This window comes from Gavia stellata, chromosome 4, assembly GCF_030936135.1.
Source record: "Gavia stellata isolate bGavSte3 chromosome 4, bGavSte3.hap2, whole genome shotgun sequence".
In the NCBI taxonomy this organism is placed as follows: Eukaryota; Metazoa; Chordata; class Aves; order Gaviiformes; family Gaviidae; genus Gavia; species Gavia stellata.
In genome coordinates this window covers 75958637-75975262 of record NC_082597.1, presented here as the reverse complement: position 1 = coordinate 75975262, position 16626 = coordinate 75958637, and the positions used below count along the sequence as shown (strand labels likewise).

General features: G+C 40.9%; 1 protein-coding gene across 3 annotated transcripts in view; it reads left to right on the top strand.

The window, feature by feature from the left end:
- ITPR2 (inositol 1,4,5-trisphosphate receptor type 2) overlaps nt 1–16626 on the top strand; it is a 262612-nt gene that overhangs the window by 203019 nt on the left and 42967 nt on the right. For all 3 annotated transcript variants that reach the window (XM_059816601.1, XM_059816602.1, XM_059816600.1), the window contains 2 exons: nt 13442–13549; nt 15967–16159. In XM_059816601.1, the coding sequence (XP_059672584.1) occupies nt 13442–13549; nt 15967–16159 (301 nt within the window). The remainder of the gene's footprint in view (nt 1–13441; nt 13550–15966; nt 16160–16626) is intronic.

Here is a 16626-nt window from a genome sequence, read left to right as displayed (position 1 = left end):
TATTACCTGATGTTACAGGTAAAGACACCAAGCCAGAAGCAGATGTAGACAGCACATCATTAGCTGTCATGGGAAGAAAATACAGCTTGCTTGATCCCCAGTGCTTTGCTTTAACTGCTACATTGGGTTTCCTCCTATGCTCACTCGATCCCAGCTATTTTACTAATGAGGAAAATTGGCGTTTATTGGGTAGTACAGTTGAGAAGTGCATAATCACTGAGCACATCAGTACTCCAAGAGTCTTTTAAAGAGATCATGCTAACGTATATTTTTCAAATGAACTTTCCTGTGCTGCTAATATTATGGATTGTTAAGGCAAGAAGAGCTTTCATAAGATAATGTATACAAGTGTGTGCATGTGTGTGAGGGAGGTATTGTGAGGCTTAGGTTTTTTTGTGGGTAGTTATTTTTGGTGTTGTAGCTTGGAGCAGCTGCTGGCTTTCCTTCACTTAACTGTATTTTACCGTTTAGACAGATAAACTTAGACCTTGGTCCTCCTTCTCCCTTGCGTTTGTGTGCGCGTGCATAAAATAAAATACATTTATTAAAACATGTGCTGTAAAATAAATGTCAATTCTTGTACCCATCCATTTATCTTGACCCGCATATAATTCAAGTTAGGACAAAGGATTCTGTGGCAAGACCTTGCTTAAGCAGATTTTCTGTTGTTTAATGTATGGGGAGCACAAGAAGTAACACTGTGAATGTGTGCCTCCAAACGTGAGATAGGATCACTGCATGTAACTTTTCCTTTAGTATAAGAATCCAAAGCTTTCTGAACTGGCTGGGTTGTCCCAGGCAGACACTGCGTAAAGTAAGTGTGACTGTGGTCAGGGGTAAATCTGAGGTGAAATTTGACTGTTTAAAAAGAAATGTTGATGAAGAAGGCAGAAATTAATTACTTAATACTGTGCATTGACAAGCACCTTCTATAAGACACAGCAAAGAAACACCTGGAAGGCTATTTAGGATAGGGAACGGGCGGAACCAGTTACAACCCCCAGTAGTCTGCAGTGGGCATGAGCTGGCTGAAACGATAACATCATGGTTATACCATGGAAAAGAGATGAGCAGAAGCCAAGTGGAAAAGTCTTGCCAAGAACACCTTCACCCTTGATGGTGGTGTTAACTGTTACTGTCCTGTAACATTTGCCTAAAAGAGACCTCTCTGTCTTTGTGGGAGCTGTGAGTTCCCAGAGCATTTTGCTCTAAAAGATAGGCTTATCCTCATCCAGTTGGGAAGCAGCTTTCAGCTCCAGCAAGGATCCTCCAGAAGAGCTGAGATCTGAGGACCACACTGGTTCCGTGAATTTTTAAGCTTGCTGACCTCTTTGTGCCCATCCTCTGCCTAAGGTAGATGCTTTGCCTGAAGACGGAACTGTGGCCCATTAGTCCCATAAGTGTCTGTCAAAAACATTAGGTTGTGCCTAGGTTCTACTGACAAAGATTTTGAGTTGATTCTGTTCCACGAACAGAATGGCTTGGTTCATTTGAATTTTTATACATGTCTGACTGGTACGCTCTAAAAAAGTGGTGTCTTTAGTGTATGAGAATAGGATTTTGGAAAAAAGACCCAAATACAAAAAGGTCTGAGCTGCTCTGGTATAAATGGACGTACTGTACCAGAATCACTGGTTATATTGAGTGAAAATATAGATCAGTCACATTTTGTGTAGCAATGACCATTTTCAAATTTTGCAGCTGATGTGAGCAAGCAGCAGTTGGCAGGTGGTGTTTGAGATTGTCTTCCCAAGCACCTGATGCCAAATGGACAAAAATACTATACATACTTAAATAAACAGGACTGCCTTTTGAGGCCAGAAGATGATCAAATCTATCCTTTAGGATAAACTTGTCTTTCAGGATGAATAGCTATGAGTTTGTGCAACAAGGATGCTCCCTTTCTGCAGGACAAGTAGAATTTTTCGAGCTAAAGGATGTTGTTTTTTGCAAGGCTTTGCTGAGGTTTGCAATTTTGGTTTTTTTTTTGTTTGTTTCTCTCTCCTTAACAGAGAAGCTCTTGCTGATAGCAGTGCCAAAACAAAGGGCTAATGGGGACCGGTCCCAGGAACCGTGACTGTCGGGGACTCGTATCCTTGGCTGCCAGACCTGAAATTTCTCATAGAACTTTTATGCTCCACATGTTGTTTTGTAGTTATCATCCTGATGAGACAGGCCATGGCATCAAAATGACACTGGCTAATTAAATGTCAGCAGAATCAGAAGCTGTTGCAAGGCTTTTACACTTAGATTGCCAAGATTGAAACAGAAGCCAATGACGCACATCACCCTCCTTGCGGCTCATTAGGATGGTATATAACTGTACCTTCAGCCAGCTACAGTATAGAGAGGCAGTATGGAGACTGCCACAGGGGCTTGACACTAATGAGCACCTGAAAGATTAAACAAATGTCTGTGGCTGCTGTTAGGTCTCAGGTTAAAACCTCGGCAACTTGTGCTTCGTTGTTAGGTCTCAGGTTAAAACCTTGGCAGCTTGTCCTTCGATGTCTTCTTTTTCTCCCCTTCTCCTTGGAAGCATTCACCTCAGAATCCTGTTGTGACTTTGATAGGGATCTACATGGTGACCTCTGTTTTCCCTCTGGTGACCTGTTGACTTATACTGCTAAGAGCTGCTAGGATTCAAGCTAGAGCTTTTTACTGTAGGCTGGCCACAAAGCTTTTAGCTTATTTTCATTTTTCTGGTTCTACTTCTCTAGAGTAAGATCAAGTGTCTATTATACATATATGTGTGTTTTATTATATGTAATATTAATGAGGGTTATATCCTGTTTGGCTGTGGCGACTGTGCATTTCACTAGTGCACAGGTGGCCTTAATATTTCTGCTTTGTGGGTTTCTTCTTCTATCTTTAACTTCTGTAATCCTGTGCCCGTGTGTTCTGTGGTTTACAAGATTTTTTTGTCATTGGGAAATAATGTTGTATTGGTGTCGGGGCCCAAACGTTACACCAGAAGAAGTATCCTTTCTTTGTCAAATGTCTGCATTGTGAAATCTTCACATTAGTCTGTGGTTTTACTCTGAAAATTGGCTGTGGGACAATGACATACTGTTTAAGACATTCTCTGCTCTCAGGCTCTATTTGCAGTCCTGTATTACTAATAAAAATACAACCTTTTTATTGCTAGCTGAAGCAGCACAGGCTGGGGAGAATGACTTTAGTTCTCCTTTGGTTCTGTATCACCAGCAGGACAGTTGCTTAGCTTCCCACTTTAAAAATGGGTCTTCATTTAGCCATATCCTCAGCTGGTTTACATGGGAATGCCTGCACTGAAAGTAGGCAAGCAATACTGATTTATACTAGTAGAGAACTTAACCTGTTGCCCTCAATCCGTACTCTTACCCTAGAGCTCCCCGCTTGCATTTGGCATGTACAGTCTTCATTAAGAGTGGTGATACATGGGTGAAAAAGAGGACGGCTTGACTTAAAGCTTTTCGATTGAAATTGCACAGAGAAGAGTTAAGTAGAATTAAAACTAATTTTATCTGTAAACCGAGTAAACTCAGTCCAGAAGCCAGAGCAAACTCCTCTTACTAAGAAAGCTGAATTACACGAAGTGTTGAATTGTAATAGTGTCCTGTAGTGTGTAATAGTGTACTGTAGGTGAAGGCTTTCTCTAGAGGCAGAGCTGGAGCTTTTCCATTAGAGGTGACCTTCAAATGAACCAAAGTGCTCTTTTTCTTATATCTAAAGCACAACTAAAACATTTTAAGCTAGGAGGAACTTGCTTTGTTTGTTTGTTTTGAGGGGAAGTGAGGGTAACCTTGGAAATATGAAAGTGAAGTCTGGTCTTACTTAATATTATCAGAACAGTTCTAATAGGCCTCAGATATCGGCATTGTGAAATCCTACACCTTAATTAAAAACAGGGGGGACATCTTCTCTAACAAAGACATATTTTTTTATCCCTCTCAATTGTTCAGTAGTCATTGAAGTAATTACAGGTTAACAAAAATAAAGAGCATTAAACAGAATGTCAAAATATGTCTGTTCCTCACAGTTGCTCAGTTTTATGTCTCATCTCCTCTGATGTCATAATTTAATTAGGTATCTCAGCCATCATAGAGTTTTCCAGAATAGACAAGATCTGAATTTGTAATCTACAAATAGGCAGAGCTACCTCAGTTGCCACCTTCTTTATTTCACTTATTTAACACAGTGCAGAAAACTGAAAATGAGGTTCACCTTGCACTTATTCTGAGGCAGCTTTAAGAGTTACTGATTAGAAGTGTCCAGCTGTGAAATTTAGTTTTAACAGCTGATTATGCTTTTCGACACCGAAAATGGCGTGATCAGTTACTTACGATCACCAGTAGTTTTACAGGATTAAAACACTTCCAGACCTGCACACGGATAAGCATCTAATCAACCTGGGGTTAAAGAAATGGTTTCTCTGTTGTTATGTATGGGCAAGGATTTTCAGTATTTGTTTTATGAATGATGATTTGTGGTAGCCTTAAATGAACTTGGTCTTTCCAGCCTTCTCTTTTTATGAGCCTGTCTGCAGAGCACCATTTAGCTGCTAGGTGGTTGGGTAAAGCAGCATTATTTGTGAACGTCTGATGAGGAGAGAGATGAAATTTTTACCCGTTTGCTCTCCCACCGTGAACTGTTACTTCATAGGTGCCAGGTGAAAATGGTCTCTTGAGGATAGTAGCCGTAATACAGAGTTGGAAAGAGCACCTCACTATTTTACTTTCTCTTCTCTCTGTTCCTGTGCTCGTAAATTATTTTTTAAAAGATATTTTGCTCTGCTAATTGGAGGGTGAGGCAAACATTCAACAGCATGATTGAAAAAGTTGGAAAACCTCACCACTGTAATTATTTGAAGGGAGACATCTCTCAGTTCCTGTCCATCTCCGCACTTGGTAACTGTCCTGTTTTGTACTCCACAAAGAATACACATGACCCCTGCAGAGATTAGGAAATGCATGTCTTTTGTGAATTTGACAGATGGCAGCTTCAGCTGTTTACTTGCTACTTTAGACTCATATGTTTTTGACCCTGAATGACCAAGTTACGGTTTTGTGTGTGTTGTGGAAATACCTGTTGAAGAGGTGGGACGCTAACAGGATTGGCTACGAATAAACTTTTTACTTTGCTCTTGCTGTAACAACGAAGAGGCCCACGTAATGGACATACTCAGGTGCTTGAATCGTGGAGGCTGAGCCACGATACCAAGTTGCAGCTGAGGACTTAAGCTTGTTTAATGTGCTTCACTGAAGATTGGTAGATGGCTTATCCCAGCCTCTGCAAGTGCAGTGCATGTATAGTGGCTGTCTTCCAAGCCATACCTGCATGTAGCAGAGCTGGTGCTTATATCATAGATTGGGTTGGTGAACTGCATCCAGCTTCAAGGGTCACAGTGTGCAAAAGACACCATGGCACTATACTGCAAGTGTATGAGGTGAGACTTAAGGGTGGGAAAGCATGAGGAGGGGGCCAGGGATGCAAGTCTCACACTTCAGCTCAGAGACTGAACTGGTTTCAGTGTAGTTTGGGTAGATCCTGAAGAAGAGGATGAGCCCATTCTGAAAGTATCAACCCGTGAGTTACTTTCTGCTCTACTCTTGGTGCCAGAGGAAGGGGGTTGACTGCCAGTCAATGTCTTCTAGTCTTATGGCTTACAGAAGGAAATATGTCCATACTTAAAGACTTGAAACTGTGGTTCCCATCACCACATTGCCCCGAAGTAAGAGTCATAAGCAGTTCCTCCTTTTGTTTGTGCTAGCCTTCCTTTTCTTTAGAAGCCACATATTAGACAGCAGTAGATAGCTATTTTGCAGACAATCACTGTTCTGAGTAAGAAGAGAAACCTGGAAAGTAAAGTGCTTGATAGCAAAAGGATTTTGAGTGTTCCTGAAAAGGGTGTGCAATTCACAGCTCTCTTATCTCAGGTTTATGTATATATTTTGTATGTATATAAAGTGTTGGTGGCTTCTAGAAGTGAACAGTTCTCTTGCTGTGTGGATTTGGATCCATATGCTTGCTGGTCTGTTTTTGGTTTTGGTCTTTCTCAGAAGGGGTCTGTACAATGTTGGTGAGCATGCCAGTAAGGTCTTATTTTGGGTGCAATGTTTTGTCTGCCTTTCATAGAAGTTGCATGTGGCTGGGATCTTCTTCCTTGTTATGCTGTGAAGAAGACTAGTTGCAATAACTGTGCTCTGTTTTTCTTCCTTTTCCATTGAACTTTCTTGTTATCTTCCCATAATCACGTCTGATACTTCCATCCTCTCCTTATGTCCTTCCATCCTGTACTCTCCAAAATTTTGGTTACAGTAATCATAGGAGGCAGTCTACAAGTGCAGTTGTGTCATCCTGTTGAAACACTCTGGATTGTGTACTGCTGTCCACATCCTATGTTCAGTACAGTCATTGTACACCAAAAAACAAATGTGACCAATGTATGCATTGAGCGGGTTTGGCTCATGTAGGCACAGCTGCCCATGACAGTTTATAAGTAGCCTGCAGAGATGTTTCACACTCATCCCCCTCAAATTAATTTTGTTTTGTTGCAACACATTTTATCTGACCTGAACTTTCCCCACACATACGCTTTTTTTTTTTGCAAGTAAGCTTTGCCTGCGAAAGAAATTACAAAGAAGACAAATGGAAGTAAAGCTCGTTGAAATATTAGCAAGTCATTTTGTCTTCTGCTGGCTTTCATCAGGGATAAAAGAAGAGCAAAAACCACAGCAAAAATAGCAATAAAATTACTATGGCGGTTGCAGACATAATAGTGATAGAGATCACTTAACTGTGGTAGTTTCTCTTATGTGATAATGTCGAGGTGTTTTATTTCTCCCTCCCTGTGAGGTAGATCACTATTATCCCCAATTTGTAGCGCACCATGTGGAGGCTGGGGAGGAGAGGTGGTGTCTCAGAGATTATACAAGGCCATGGAAGACCCAGCAACAGAATCCAAAGCGTCTGGACCACCCAGGGCCCTGCTCATGTACCACAAGCCATCAGGGGAAGATTAACTCTAAACCCTTTTGGTTGCTCTGTACAGTATAATCATCTGAATGAAATCAATGAATACTTGATTTGAGAGTCTCCCATTGCTCCATCCCTGCTGTTCCTAATGTTTGTTAACAGATTGCTTTGTGGTAGAGTGCAAAGGTGCCGCTCTATAAAACTGTAATGACTTCTGGAAAGGAAGTTGCCCTGTGTATTGCAGAAAGCACCATTCAGTTTTGATTGGAACATGGGGAGCTGAGAAGTTGTTATTACTGTTAGTACAGCCAGTTGGAATAAAAATTTCTGCTCAGTTTTGGTTAAGAAGAGATTTCCTTTTTCCTTGCTTTCTCTCTCTCCGTGTTTACTGACGGAATGGGAGTGTTCTCGTTTGCCCTGGGCCGGGAGCTGGTGTGTGGAAAGGTCCTGGCACACCGAGGAAGAGGATCTCTCTTTCTGTCTCCTGTCCTCTTCTGTCTCTCACCCATCCTGTTTGCTACTCCCTTGACTTTCTCTTTGCTGTTGTTTCTCAGTCCTTGGGGTTTTTCTTGTCAGTCCCCAGGCAGCTTTTTTGTCCTTTCTTGCTCTCTAAGCAGAAAATGAAGCGTTTGGTGAGATGACTGGGGTTTCCCCTTGTTGAGGGGGTTTGGTGGTGCCAGATCTCACACTGCCTGGCGCCAGGAGCCAAGGGACTGAAGGGGAGAAAAGAGGAAGAGATTGTGGCTGTGAATGAGCCCCAGCTGCATGAGTCTGTTTGCACAGCAAGGTGAAACTAATCTGAACAGATGCAATTATTCTGCTGTTGCTGCAAGTTACATTTTGTCTCATTTCTCCCTGGTGAAAGAGCACTGGCCTTTGGGCTGGCCACCCACACTGCAGGACGTCTGGTTACTGACAGGCTAGAGAGGAAGATAATTTACAGCAGATCTATCAGATGTCACACACTGGACATCAGGTCTGTACAAACAGCTCTTGCCTCACCTTCCCCAAGGTCTGTAGTTCATGAACTTCCAGGACTGCGTAGTGCCCTGACATGCTGGACGGGGCTGGCTGGCACACCAGAGGGTTGGCTAGTGAGCCGCAGCCGGGGCATGAGGTGAGGGCACTGTGCAGAGCTATAGCTTGCAACCACACCACAGATCCAGTTCCCTCCCCAAACCGAGTCTGGGTCCCCAGCACGCTCCCGACTGCTGCCTAACACGGTGCCCTTCCCCTGTCAGGTCTGCCTGTCTGCCAGTTGTCTCCCCCATCAGATAACAGCCTTACTGCGGCCTTACAGCTGTGAGAAGAAACTCAAGAGGATTGGCGACGAGGATAATTTTTAAAATAATTTTGTTTCTATTTTTTTAGATGTTTGTAATCCTTCTTAATAGTAATACTGTAAATATAAAGTGTTTCAAGGCACAGAAACTATTTGTGTCTTTATTTGTGCTTCTCGGCCAGTTATCCAGAGCTCATACTAATACTCCATCGGCCTTTTCTAGAAAATCAGTTTAATAGGTTTGACACTTTGCCAGTGAACCAGCTCTTCTGTGAAAACCCTGGTTGCTTACAGGACACTAAGCCTCACCCATGTAGATCCCTTTATTCTGTTTGGTCACAAAAAGTCACCTTTACCCCCCAGGTTTGACAGTCTCAAAATGCTAGAGAGTGAAGTAAATCTCACAAAATTTGGGGGTCTTCAGCCTGCTGTTTCTAGCTCGTATTTTGCAGACTTCTGTCCTTTTTTGGGCCTGAAGCAAAGCCTGGTGAAATTGGCAGGAGTTTTGACCACCATCTTGGCTACGTGCTGGGTTAGACCTCACGCCTCTGATGTGGACTGGGTTACAGAAGAGACCCTTGCAGTTTACCAGTTACAACCAGGGCCTGACACGTTCTTGTAAAAGTTTGGAAGGAGTCTGTGTTTTACAGAAATGGTGAAAAGTGAAGAATTACTTTCTCTTTTCTGAGCAATTTTTTTACGTGCACACACACTGTATTTTGGCAAACCAATCTAGTATCCCAAGTCAATGAGTTATTGATGACATGAACGTTCACAGCTTTAAATCACTTTATCTTTGAGAACATTTAAATAATTGCATTTTTGTTCAAGGAAATCTTGACTTTAAAACAGAAAGCCTGAAGGAAATCCATATATTGTCAATTGCAAAAGATGGGTCTGCTGTGGTTTTCCATGCTGCTGATCATATATGGAATCCCAGATGACCAGCAGATCTGATTTTATAATCACGTTGCGTGAGGACTTTAGACTGAGTATTACTTGTAATTCTGTCATTTGTCTCTACTGTTTCTTTATTAATGTCTTCAGCATTCTTGGTCTGTCCTCAATCTTTCATGTTTTGTACTGATGCTTTATTACAGTGTTTTCCAAATTTTTGAAGTAAAAGTCTTTCAAGATAAACAACAGTCCTTGCTTGGGAACTGACTGAAAGCCAAATGATCTTTATTCATATAACCATTGCCTTACACATCCCCTTTTTGGAAATCATTGTTCCATTGTATGCTATTGCTTCCTCATCCCTGCATGCCTTGATGAGTAGTAAAATACAGTGTTGACATTTAAAATGCTGTCACTGGCATGGTTGATGGGTGAGTGAATGACTGACTGAGAGAGATTTCTCCTCAGAGGTGATTTTCTGGGGGCTCTCTGCAAATTCAGGCTCTAGTGCTGGTTATTTTTTGTATCAGTTACGCTTGCCGTGCATTTTTGAGCTTTGCTTTGCAAACATAAATGGGGCTGTTCTTTTCATTATAGTTGCTATTGTCCATGCCCATCCAGTGTCTCGTTCTTCAGCTGCCCCAAAAGATTTGTGCGGCACTTAACTACATCACGGGAGTTAAATACGAAAAAATGTCATTCAGAGCTTGCACGGCCTTTACATGCCAGTCACAGGTTGTCACCTAGGGTGTATTATCAGCTTGGATAAGCTTTCCATATTTTAGGTTCACAGTTTGTCACTACATTGTTATTTTCATTGCTATGTCTTTAATCTCACAAAGAACTCTGCGCTGATTGAGGAGTCTGTTGACACAGTCCCCTTTGCACATGTGGGCCTTTGAGCTCATTACAGAGCAAAGGAAAGATCATGAAAGCAGAGCTTCAGAAAACATTGTAGTTGCCAAATAACATAGCATTTCTAAAGCTGTTCTATGTCTTACTGTGGGCCTCTGCTTCAGATCTGAGCTTTCACAGATTGCTGTCCACACCATTCTTGTATCAATGTAGCTGTGACAATACAGAAATATTAGCAGTACTCATTATTGTGTCAATATAGAGGAATCCATTCCACGTAGGAACCACCATACAAGGAGAAAATAGATAGACCCTTTGCCCTGAGGTTACTGTCTGAAGGGCTAGACTACAGAAGGTAAGTGGATACAGAGAGATGGGGAAGCCGAAAGAAATGAAGTCATGAGCGCTTATTGCCTAGCTCTACTGCTGACAGCTTCAGGTAGGCTTCCCTTCTGAGATCTGCTGTAGTTCCTCCAGCTTGGTCAGCAATCCCTGGTTGTTTCTGATGTGTCTTTGCTGGCAGCCAAGGCGCTAGCACAGAAGATCCTGGCCTCTTCTTCAGATCATTTGGTGTAGTGCTGGTGTCAGGAAGCCCCAGCTATATGTTGCTAGTCTCTGTACACACATCAGCCCAAGGCAGTCACTGCCTGAAAGCACAGTCTAATAAAGTATAATGAAGATCACTAAATGCACATGGTTTTAAAGTACATGGTTGCTATTCACATGAAATGTGATAGTAAAATACGTACTACCTCAGTACTGTCTCAAGTCACCAGCTGTCTGTTAACACACTGTGCTAGTCAGTCCCATTACAGCACAAGAGGGCTGAGAGGGTTTTCCCTTCCATGTGCTAAGGGAACTTTTGTTGCTGTTATTTATTGAGAGATACTTTCACAATAAAAATTATGGACAGTTAAAAGCATATCAGGAAGCAATACCTTGCAATTTCATACGGTTTACATACGGAATTTCCAATTCTTTATACAAATTCAAGTGTGTTTATAAAAGAAGTTTTTCGTGGTACTAATGGAAATTTCTGAACTTATACATGGCCTTTTTCTCCGAACTGGCATAATTTTAATATGAGAAGAACTATCCATACATCCTTGACTTGTCGTTTATTAGAAAACTCGAAACGTTAATGTTGACATTGGAGAAAAAGGGTCAAGATACAGGGAAAGTTCCTCTGTATTACAGAATATTTAAAAAAGGGGAATATATTTGCTTCTCGTTATGTTAATTCATCACTCCAAGCAGGGTGTGACTGCATTCTGTCTAGTCAGTTCTTTTCTTCATATCTTAAAGAAGAGATATAGCCAAAGTAAAGGGCATTTGGAGATGGACAAGGAAAATAACTGAGTCACAGAGAGTGTTCTGTTTGAGGAGGGATGGGACAGATAAGGATTGTTTTAATTTAAAGAAGAGACAAATAAGAGAGGACGTGACAGTAGTGTACAGAATGATGAATGATACAGAGAAGGTGAATTGGGTGCTCTTGCTTGCCCTGTTGTAAGCAGGGAAGCAGAAGGACATTCAGTAAAGCTGAAAGGCAAAAATAATAACACTGTCTAAAGGGAATTTTTAAACAGTAACTACCTTGTTTCCATAAGCTCGTCTTGTTTTCTCCATGATGCTAGAGCATATATTGAAGGGGGTGCAAAAGACTTCTAAAAATTAATTCAGGTTGTCCTGTTAAGATGATGATGTGGGCGTACTGCAAAGACTACTGAGTGGACCAGGTTATATGGCTCCTGTGAAGGAGAAGAACTAGTTAGATAGTCTCAATGGCCTTCTTTGTGGCCTTAGAAATAAGTGGAAGTCGCATAAGGTATTAATACATGTAATGACACTATCCATACTTTTGCTAGGTAGAGTAAAAAAGTAACTATTCAAGGCAGAAGTCAATTACTGATGGAAAGAATATTGCTCTGCAGTTGTCCCCCATATGATTCTTTGCATGTCTCTCTGAATATGTGCTCGTGACCCTTTTATAAAAGGCTGATGTTCTGCCACATTGGCTTAGTGTTCTACTGTTGGGGCTAAGCAGACTTCTGTCCATAAGGAAGTTGAAGGAAATACATTTATTCTTCCTGAATATCACTTTCTGGTATTCTCCTGCTTTTCGATATTCCACTTATTATTCATCTTTAACTAATAAATTTGTATCAAGATTCAGAAGAAAATGTATTTTGATCAGCAGATTCTAGGGATCGTCAATAAATAGAGTAAATTGTATATGTATCTCTTCCCCACCATTCTTAGATAAAAAGGGGATGGTGAGACATGCAAATGGCTTATAAATGAGCGTGATCACTTTCTGGTTAGATTATTACAATATCTGTTTAGATCCATTGTTACTTTTAGACTTGATCCCTGACACTCTTTTTGTAGATTTGCAATATTTTAGAATTCCTCAACATACTGACTTACTTCATGTAGTACAATCCTAACCCACCTGTGGTGATCATCACTTCAAAGCCTAGTTCCTGCGGTCATTTTTAGTGCTGTGGCTGCCTCATTTCTAATGTCTGTGTCTAGTCTGTTGTGGTAATGTTGATGTAGTGGTTAAGACCTGGATCACATCTGCAAGATAGCCTTTCCTTTCCTGCCCCAGTTTCCCCCACTCTAAAATGGGTGAAACACCTCAGAGTTTCTGGATAAGACCTACTCGTTACGATACAGGGAAAATTTCATTTTTAGTAGTGTTTCCTTATGCCTTGTAATTAAGTCTTTGTTTCTCACCGACCTATAAGACATCATGAATGCATTTGCTGACATTCTCAGTATTAAACTTTGTGCAGCTATCAAGCATTTAAATATTTTCTAGTCAACAAGAACAGATGTATTATATGAATCATGTAAAGTATATAATCTGTAAAAGTTTGCAGGAAGAGTTATGTATTTGTGTGTTCTTGTGTGTGTACATATGTGCTATGTATATAAACTACACGGTTAAGAATGTATTTGACTGCCACTGCAGTCCAGCTGCTTCTGAAATAGTTACGGACGTTATCTTGGCAGCCCTGAAATACCATTCTGCAACATGGTGAAGAACAGTTTAGCCATTTGAAATCACAGAGAAAATTTAATTATAAATGTAATTACCTAGTCAGAGGTATGCAAATTTTATGGCTAAACTTAAGTAAAAAGAAGCATTCAGTCTAATTTTTTGGTATTTGTCAAAAGCTGTCCAAAAACCATCTAGGCTGCAGGCTAAGCTGCCTTTCATAAATCTAAGCCAAAGACTTGCTGCTGACTTTTTAAGACTAAATTATTTCTATTGTTCTCAAGTAATTACATTTTTGTTGTTATCTGTGGAAAGAGCCCCACTGGGTTGAGCATGTAAGTATATGGGGGTGGGGGGAGGAGGATTTGTGTTAGTTAAGTGGAGATGATAAAGCTGAAAACATAGCAGCAGGACATAAATCAGGTTGTTTTTTTTTCTTTTTCTAGTTGGCTCGTCACAATAAAACATTGCAACAGATGCTGAAGCCAGGGTCAGATCCCGATGAAGGAGATGAAGCCTTGAGGTATTATGCCAATCATACGGCACAGATAGAGGTAAAGAATTGCTCGCTAGAAGATTGAATATGAGACAAGTTTGCATCTTGTGCATGGTGTATCACGTCTTTTTTAAGCTTCTGAACAGCAAAGCTTGTTCAAATGGTGTAGATTATTTACGAGAAGGTTGAATAATATGCTTTTGGCTATGGGAGGAAAAGGAATGCACCTATATTAAAAGTGGCTCCAAATAATCATTTTACAGTAGCTTTCCTGTGTGTTACCAAACATGTTTTCTTAGGGAAATAATGACTGTGGATAGCAGCTGCGTCATGAAGTCAGAAATAATCTTGTATGGTACATCACTCAAATAAATAATCATGAGTTTCAAAGCCAGTGATGCTAACTGATCAAATTAAAAGTTTGGCTGGAGTACAAAGAGGTTTTGAAGTGGTGTAGACGTTCAGTATGGCTTTTGTTTGAAAGACCAAGGCTTGGCCTGGTTCATCAGTTCTGTTCTCTATTTTAAACTTTACCCCTGCCATGGACTGGATTTAGATCAAGATCCACAGAGGTATTTAGGTTCTTAACTCTTACATCAGATCATGTGCTCTTACAGATTTCATGGGATTATAGCCATCAAGATAGGAGTTAGGCACTTAGTGACTTCGTAAGGAGAAGAATTTCTATGGTGCAAAGGCAGCTGCTGCGAGAGACTGCAGGAAGAGGAGGCATCCGGCTCTCTTCTGGAAATGCTGTATCAGGTCCAATATTGGCCGAGTAAGAAAACTGCGCAGCATGGTTGCACACAGGCCCAGCCTGAATCTGAGCCAACAGTTTTACCATCAGTGGGCTCCCAGGCTCCATCAGCATTGGACCTGGGCTCGTGTGTGTAGGGAGCAGTTTGAAGCAAGCACCTCAGGTCAGTACTGTCCTGGCTGCCATCGAGGCAGGCCATGGCTGTTTCCCACCAGCCTTTTTGCCTGATACTGGTCACGTTATCCCACCAGAGGAGAGATGGAAGCTCCATGGCTGTGGTTGTCCAGAGGGCAGCTTAGTGCTCCTCTTAACATATTTTAATACTTCGGGTGCTCCTGAGGGATCTCTTAGGAAGTATCAGCTGAATTATCTGGGTAGGTTGTAAATTTAGGCAGCAAACAAGCACTATGGTCCGTTCTTAGGTGGCCAGTAGCTTCTTCCTGGTGTAGTTTCTGAAATCTGCTAAAACCTTGTGGCTGCAAAGCCTGTTCCTTGAGCAGATACGGAGGCCTCTGTTCTCAGGGAGCCTTTCTAAATGTCATTCTGCAGAGCAGCACACGTAGCCTACCTCTTCATTTGAGTCCCTGACTGAATTGAAGGTGTGCCATCAGCTTCCTTCACTCACCCCACCAGGTTAGCTGCTGGTCACATAGTCCCATTGCACAACTGCTGGCCTGAGACCCAGCTGTTTACTTAGGACGCTTCAAAATAACCTGTTCGAATTTCACATAGTGCACATGCCCATGGGCAGACATGAGCGTAATTATCCTTCATCTCTAACGCAAATGTGCTTGAATACGTGACTCTTAAATATGGCTTAAGACAGGTGGGTTTTTAGTATGTTCACATAATAAATATGAATTAACAGAGAAAGGAGGGCTCTTGAATGCAGGACTGTGGTGGGAAAAATGAAAGTCAACCCAGCATTGCTGCTATTTCACTGAATGCAGTTCTAGACCTGTTTGGCATTTCAGATATAGCTCCCCTATATCAGGGTATCTTATTTGTTTGATTTGAAAGTCAAATAGTGCATTCTTTTTCACTGGTGGCTGTACAGAGACATGGGTCTAAGAGTGAGGATGAGTTTTCTACCCATTTCTCTTATTACTAGTAATGCAGAGGCCATAATCAGAATGGGGAAGCAATTTTGATGACAGTGTAGTGAGATGGAATAAAATCTAGCTCACTTGACAGTAACTCGGTAGGCCCTGAAATACAAACAGTGCAAAACCTTATTTTTTGCCAAGTAAGCAGATAAAGACTGACAAGATATGGGTGCTGTCTGAGTAACAAAAGGTGCTATTTTTGCATGTTCACCTTCACAACTTATCTTATCATAGAAATAGACTCAAGGTAAGAAAAGAATTTTGTAATCTGAGCAGAAAGCCCTTGAACTTCTGCACTGTTTACTGGGAGAGATTCATTTCAATTTATTGCAAAATTGAAGCATTCTGAATTAGAACATTTTTTTATATTTGGGGGAAGTTTGGACCTAGGTGTTGCTTGAGACATATATTTGCCACTTTATTTTCAGGCTGGCTTTTGAAGATAGAAAAGCATTTTTACTTTGTTTTAGGATTAATTGATTCAACTTCATTGTAATGTTCAAATAATTTATGCATTAATTTATAAATAAAAGGAGAGCTGTGAACAAGAAATATATCACAAAATGGTTGGAAAGTCACTGATCCTGAAAAAAATGTGGATTTTATTTATAGATTGTTCGCCACGATAGAACAATGGAACAAATCGTCTTCCCTGTCCCCAATATTTGTGAATTCCTCACTCGGGAATCCAAGAGTCGGGTATTCAATACAACAGAGAGAGATGAACAAGGGAGCAAAGTCAATGACTTTTTCCAACAGACAGAGGATCTGTACAACGAGATGAAATGGCAAAAGAAAATTAGGAGTAAGTATTGCAATTTCAAAAAATAGCTTAATTATTCTAAAACCCTGCTTTTAAGCCTTCAAATTTTTTCATTTTAATAATACACTTTTCTCTGCTCACTCTGATACTGCAACAGGCAAAACTATTCAGGGCTTGAGAGTGTAGGTCAGCTGAGACACTTGCATGCCACTGTAAGAGAGGCATAATATGGAGCAGTTAGTAATATAAGTAATGTGTTCAGGATGATGTTTTGGACTCCAAAAGTTAAATTGAGGGATGGGTGAACTGGGTGTAGTTCCACTAAACTCAATAGAGTTGCACCTAATTAAGCCAAGGCCCCTAATATTTAACAAAAACATGTGTAGCTACATATTTGAGGTTTGCAGATTCCTAAAAGACCATTAAAAAACTTGTAAATGACAGTCACTTAAAAACATCTCTCACCAGAACCTCAGCTGCTTTAAATCTGCCTGACTCCCATGGAATCA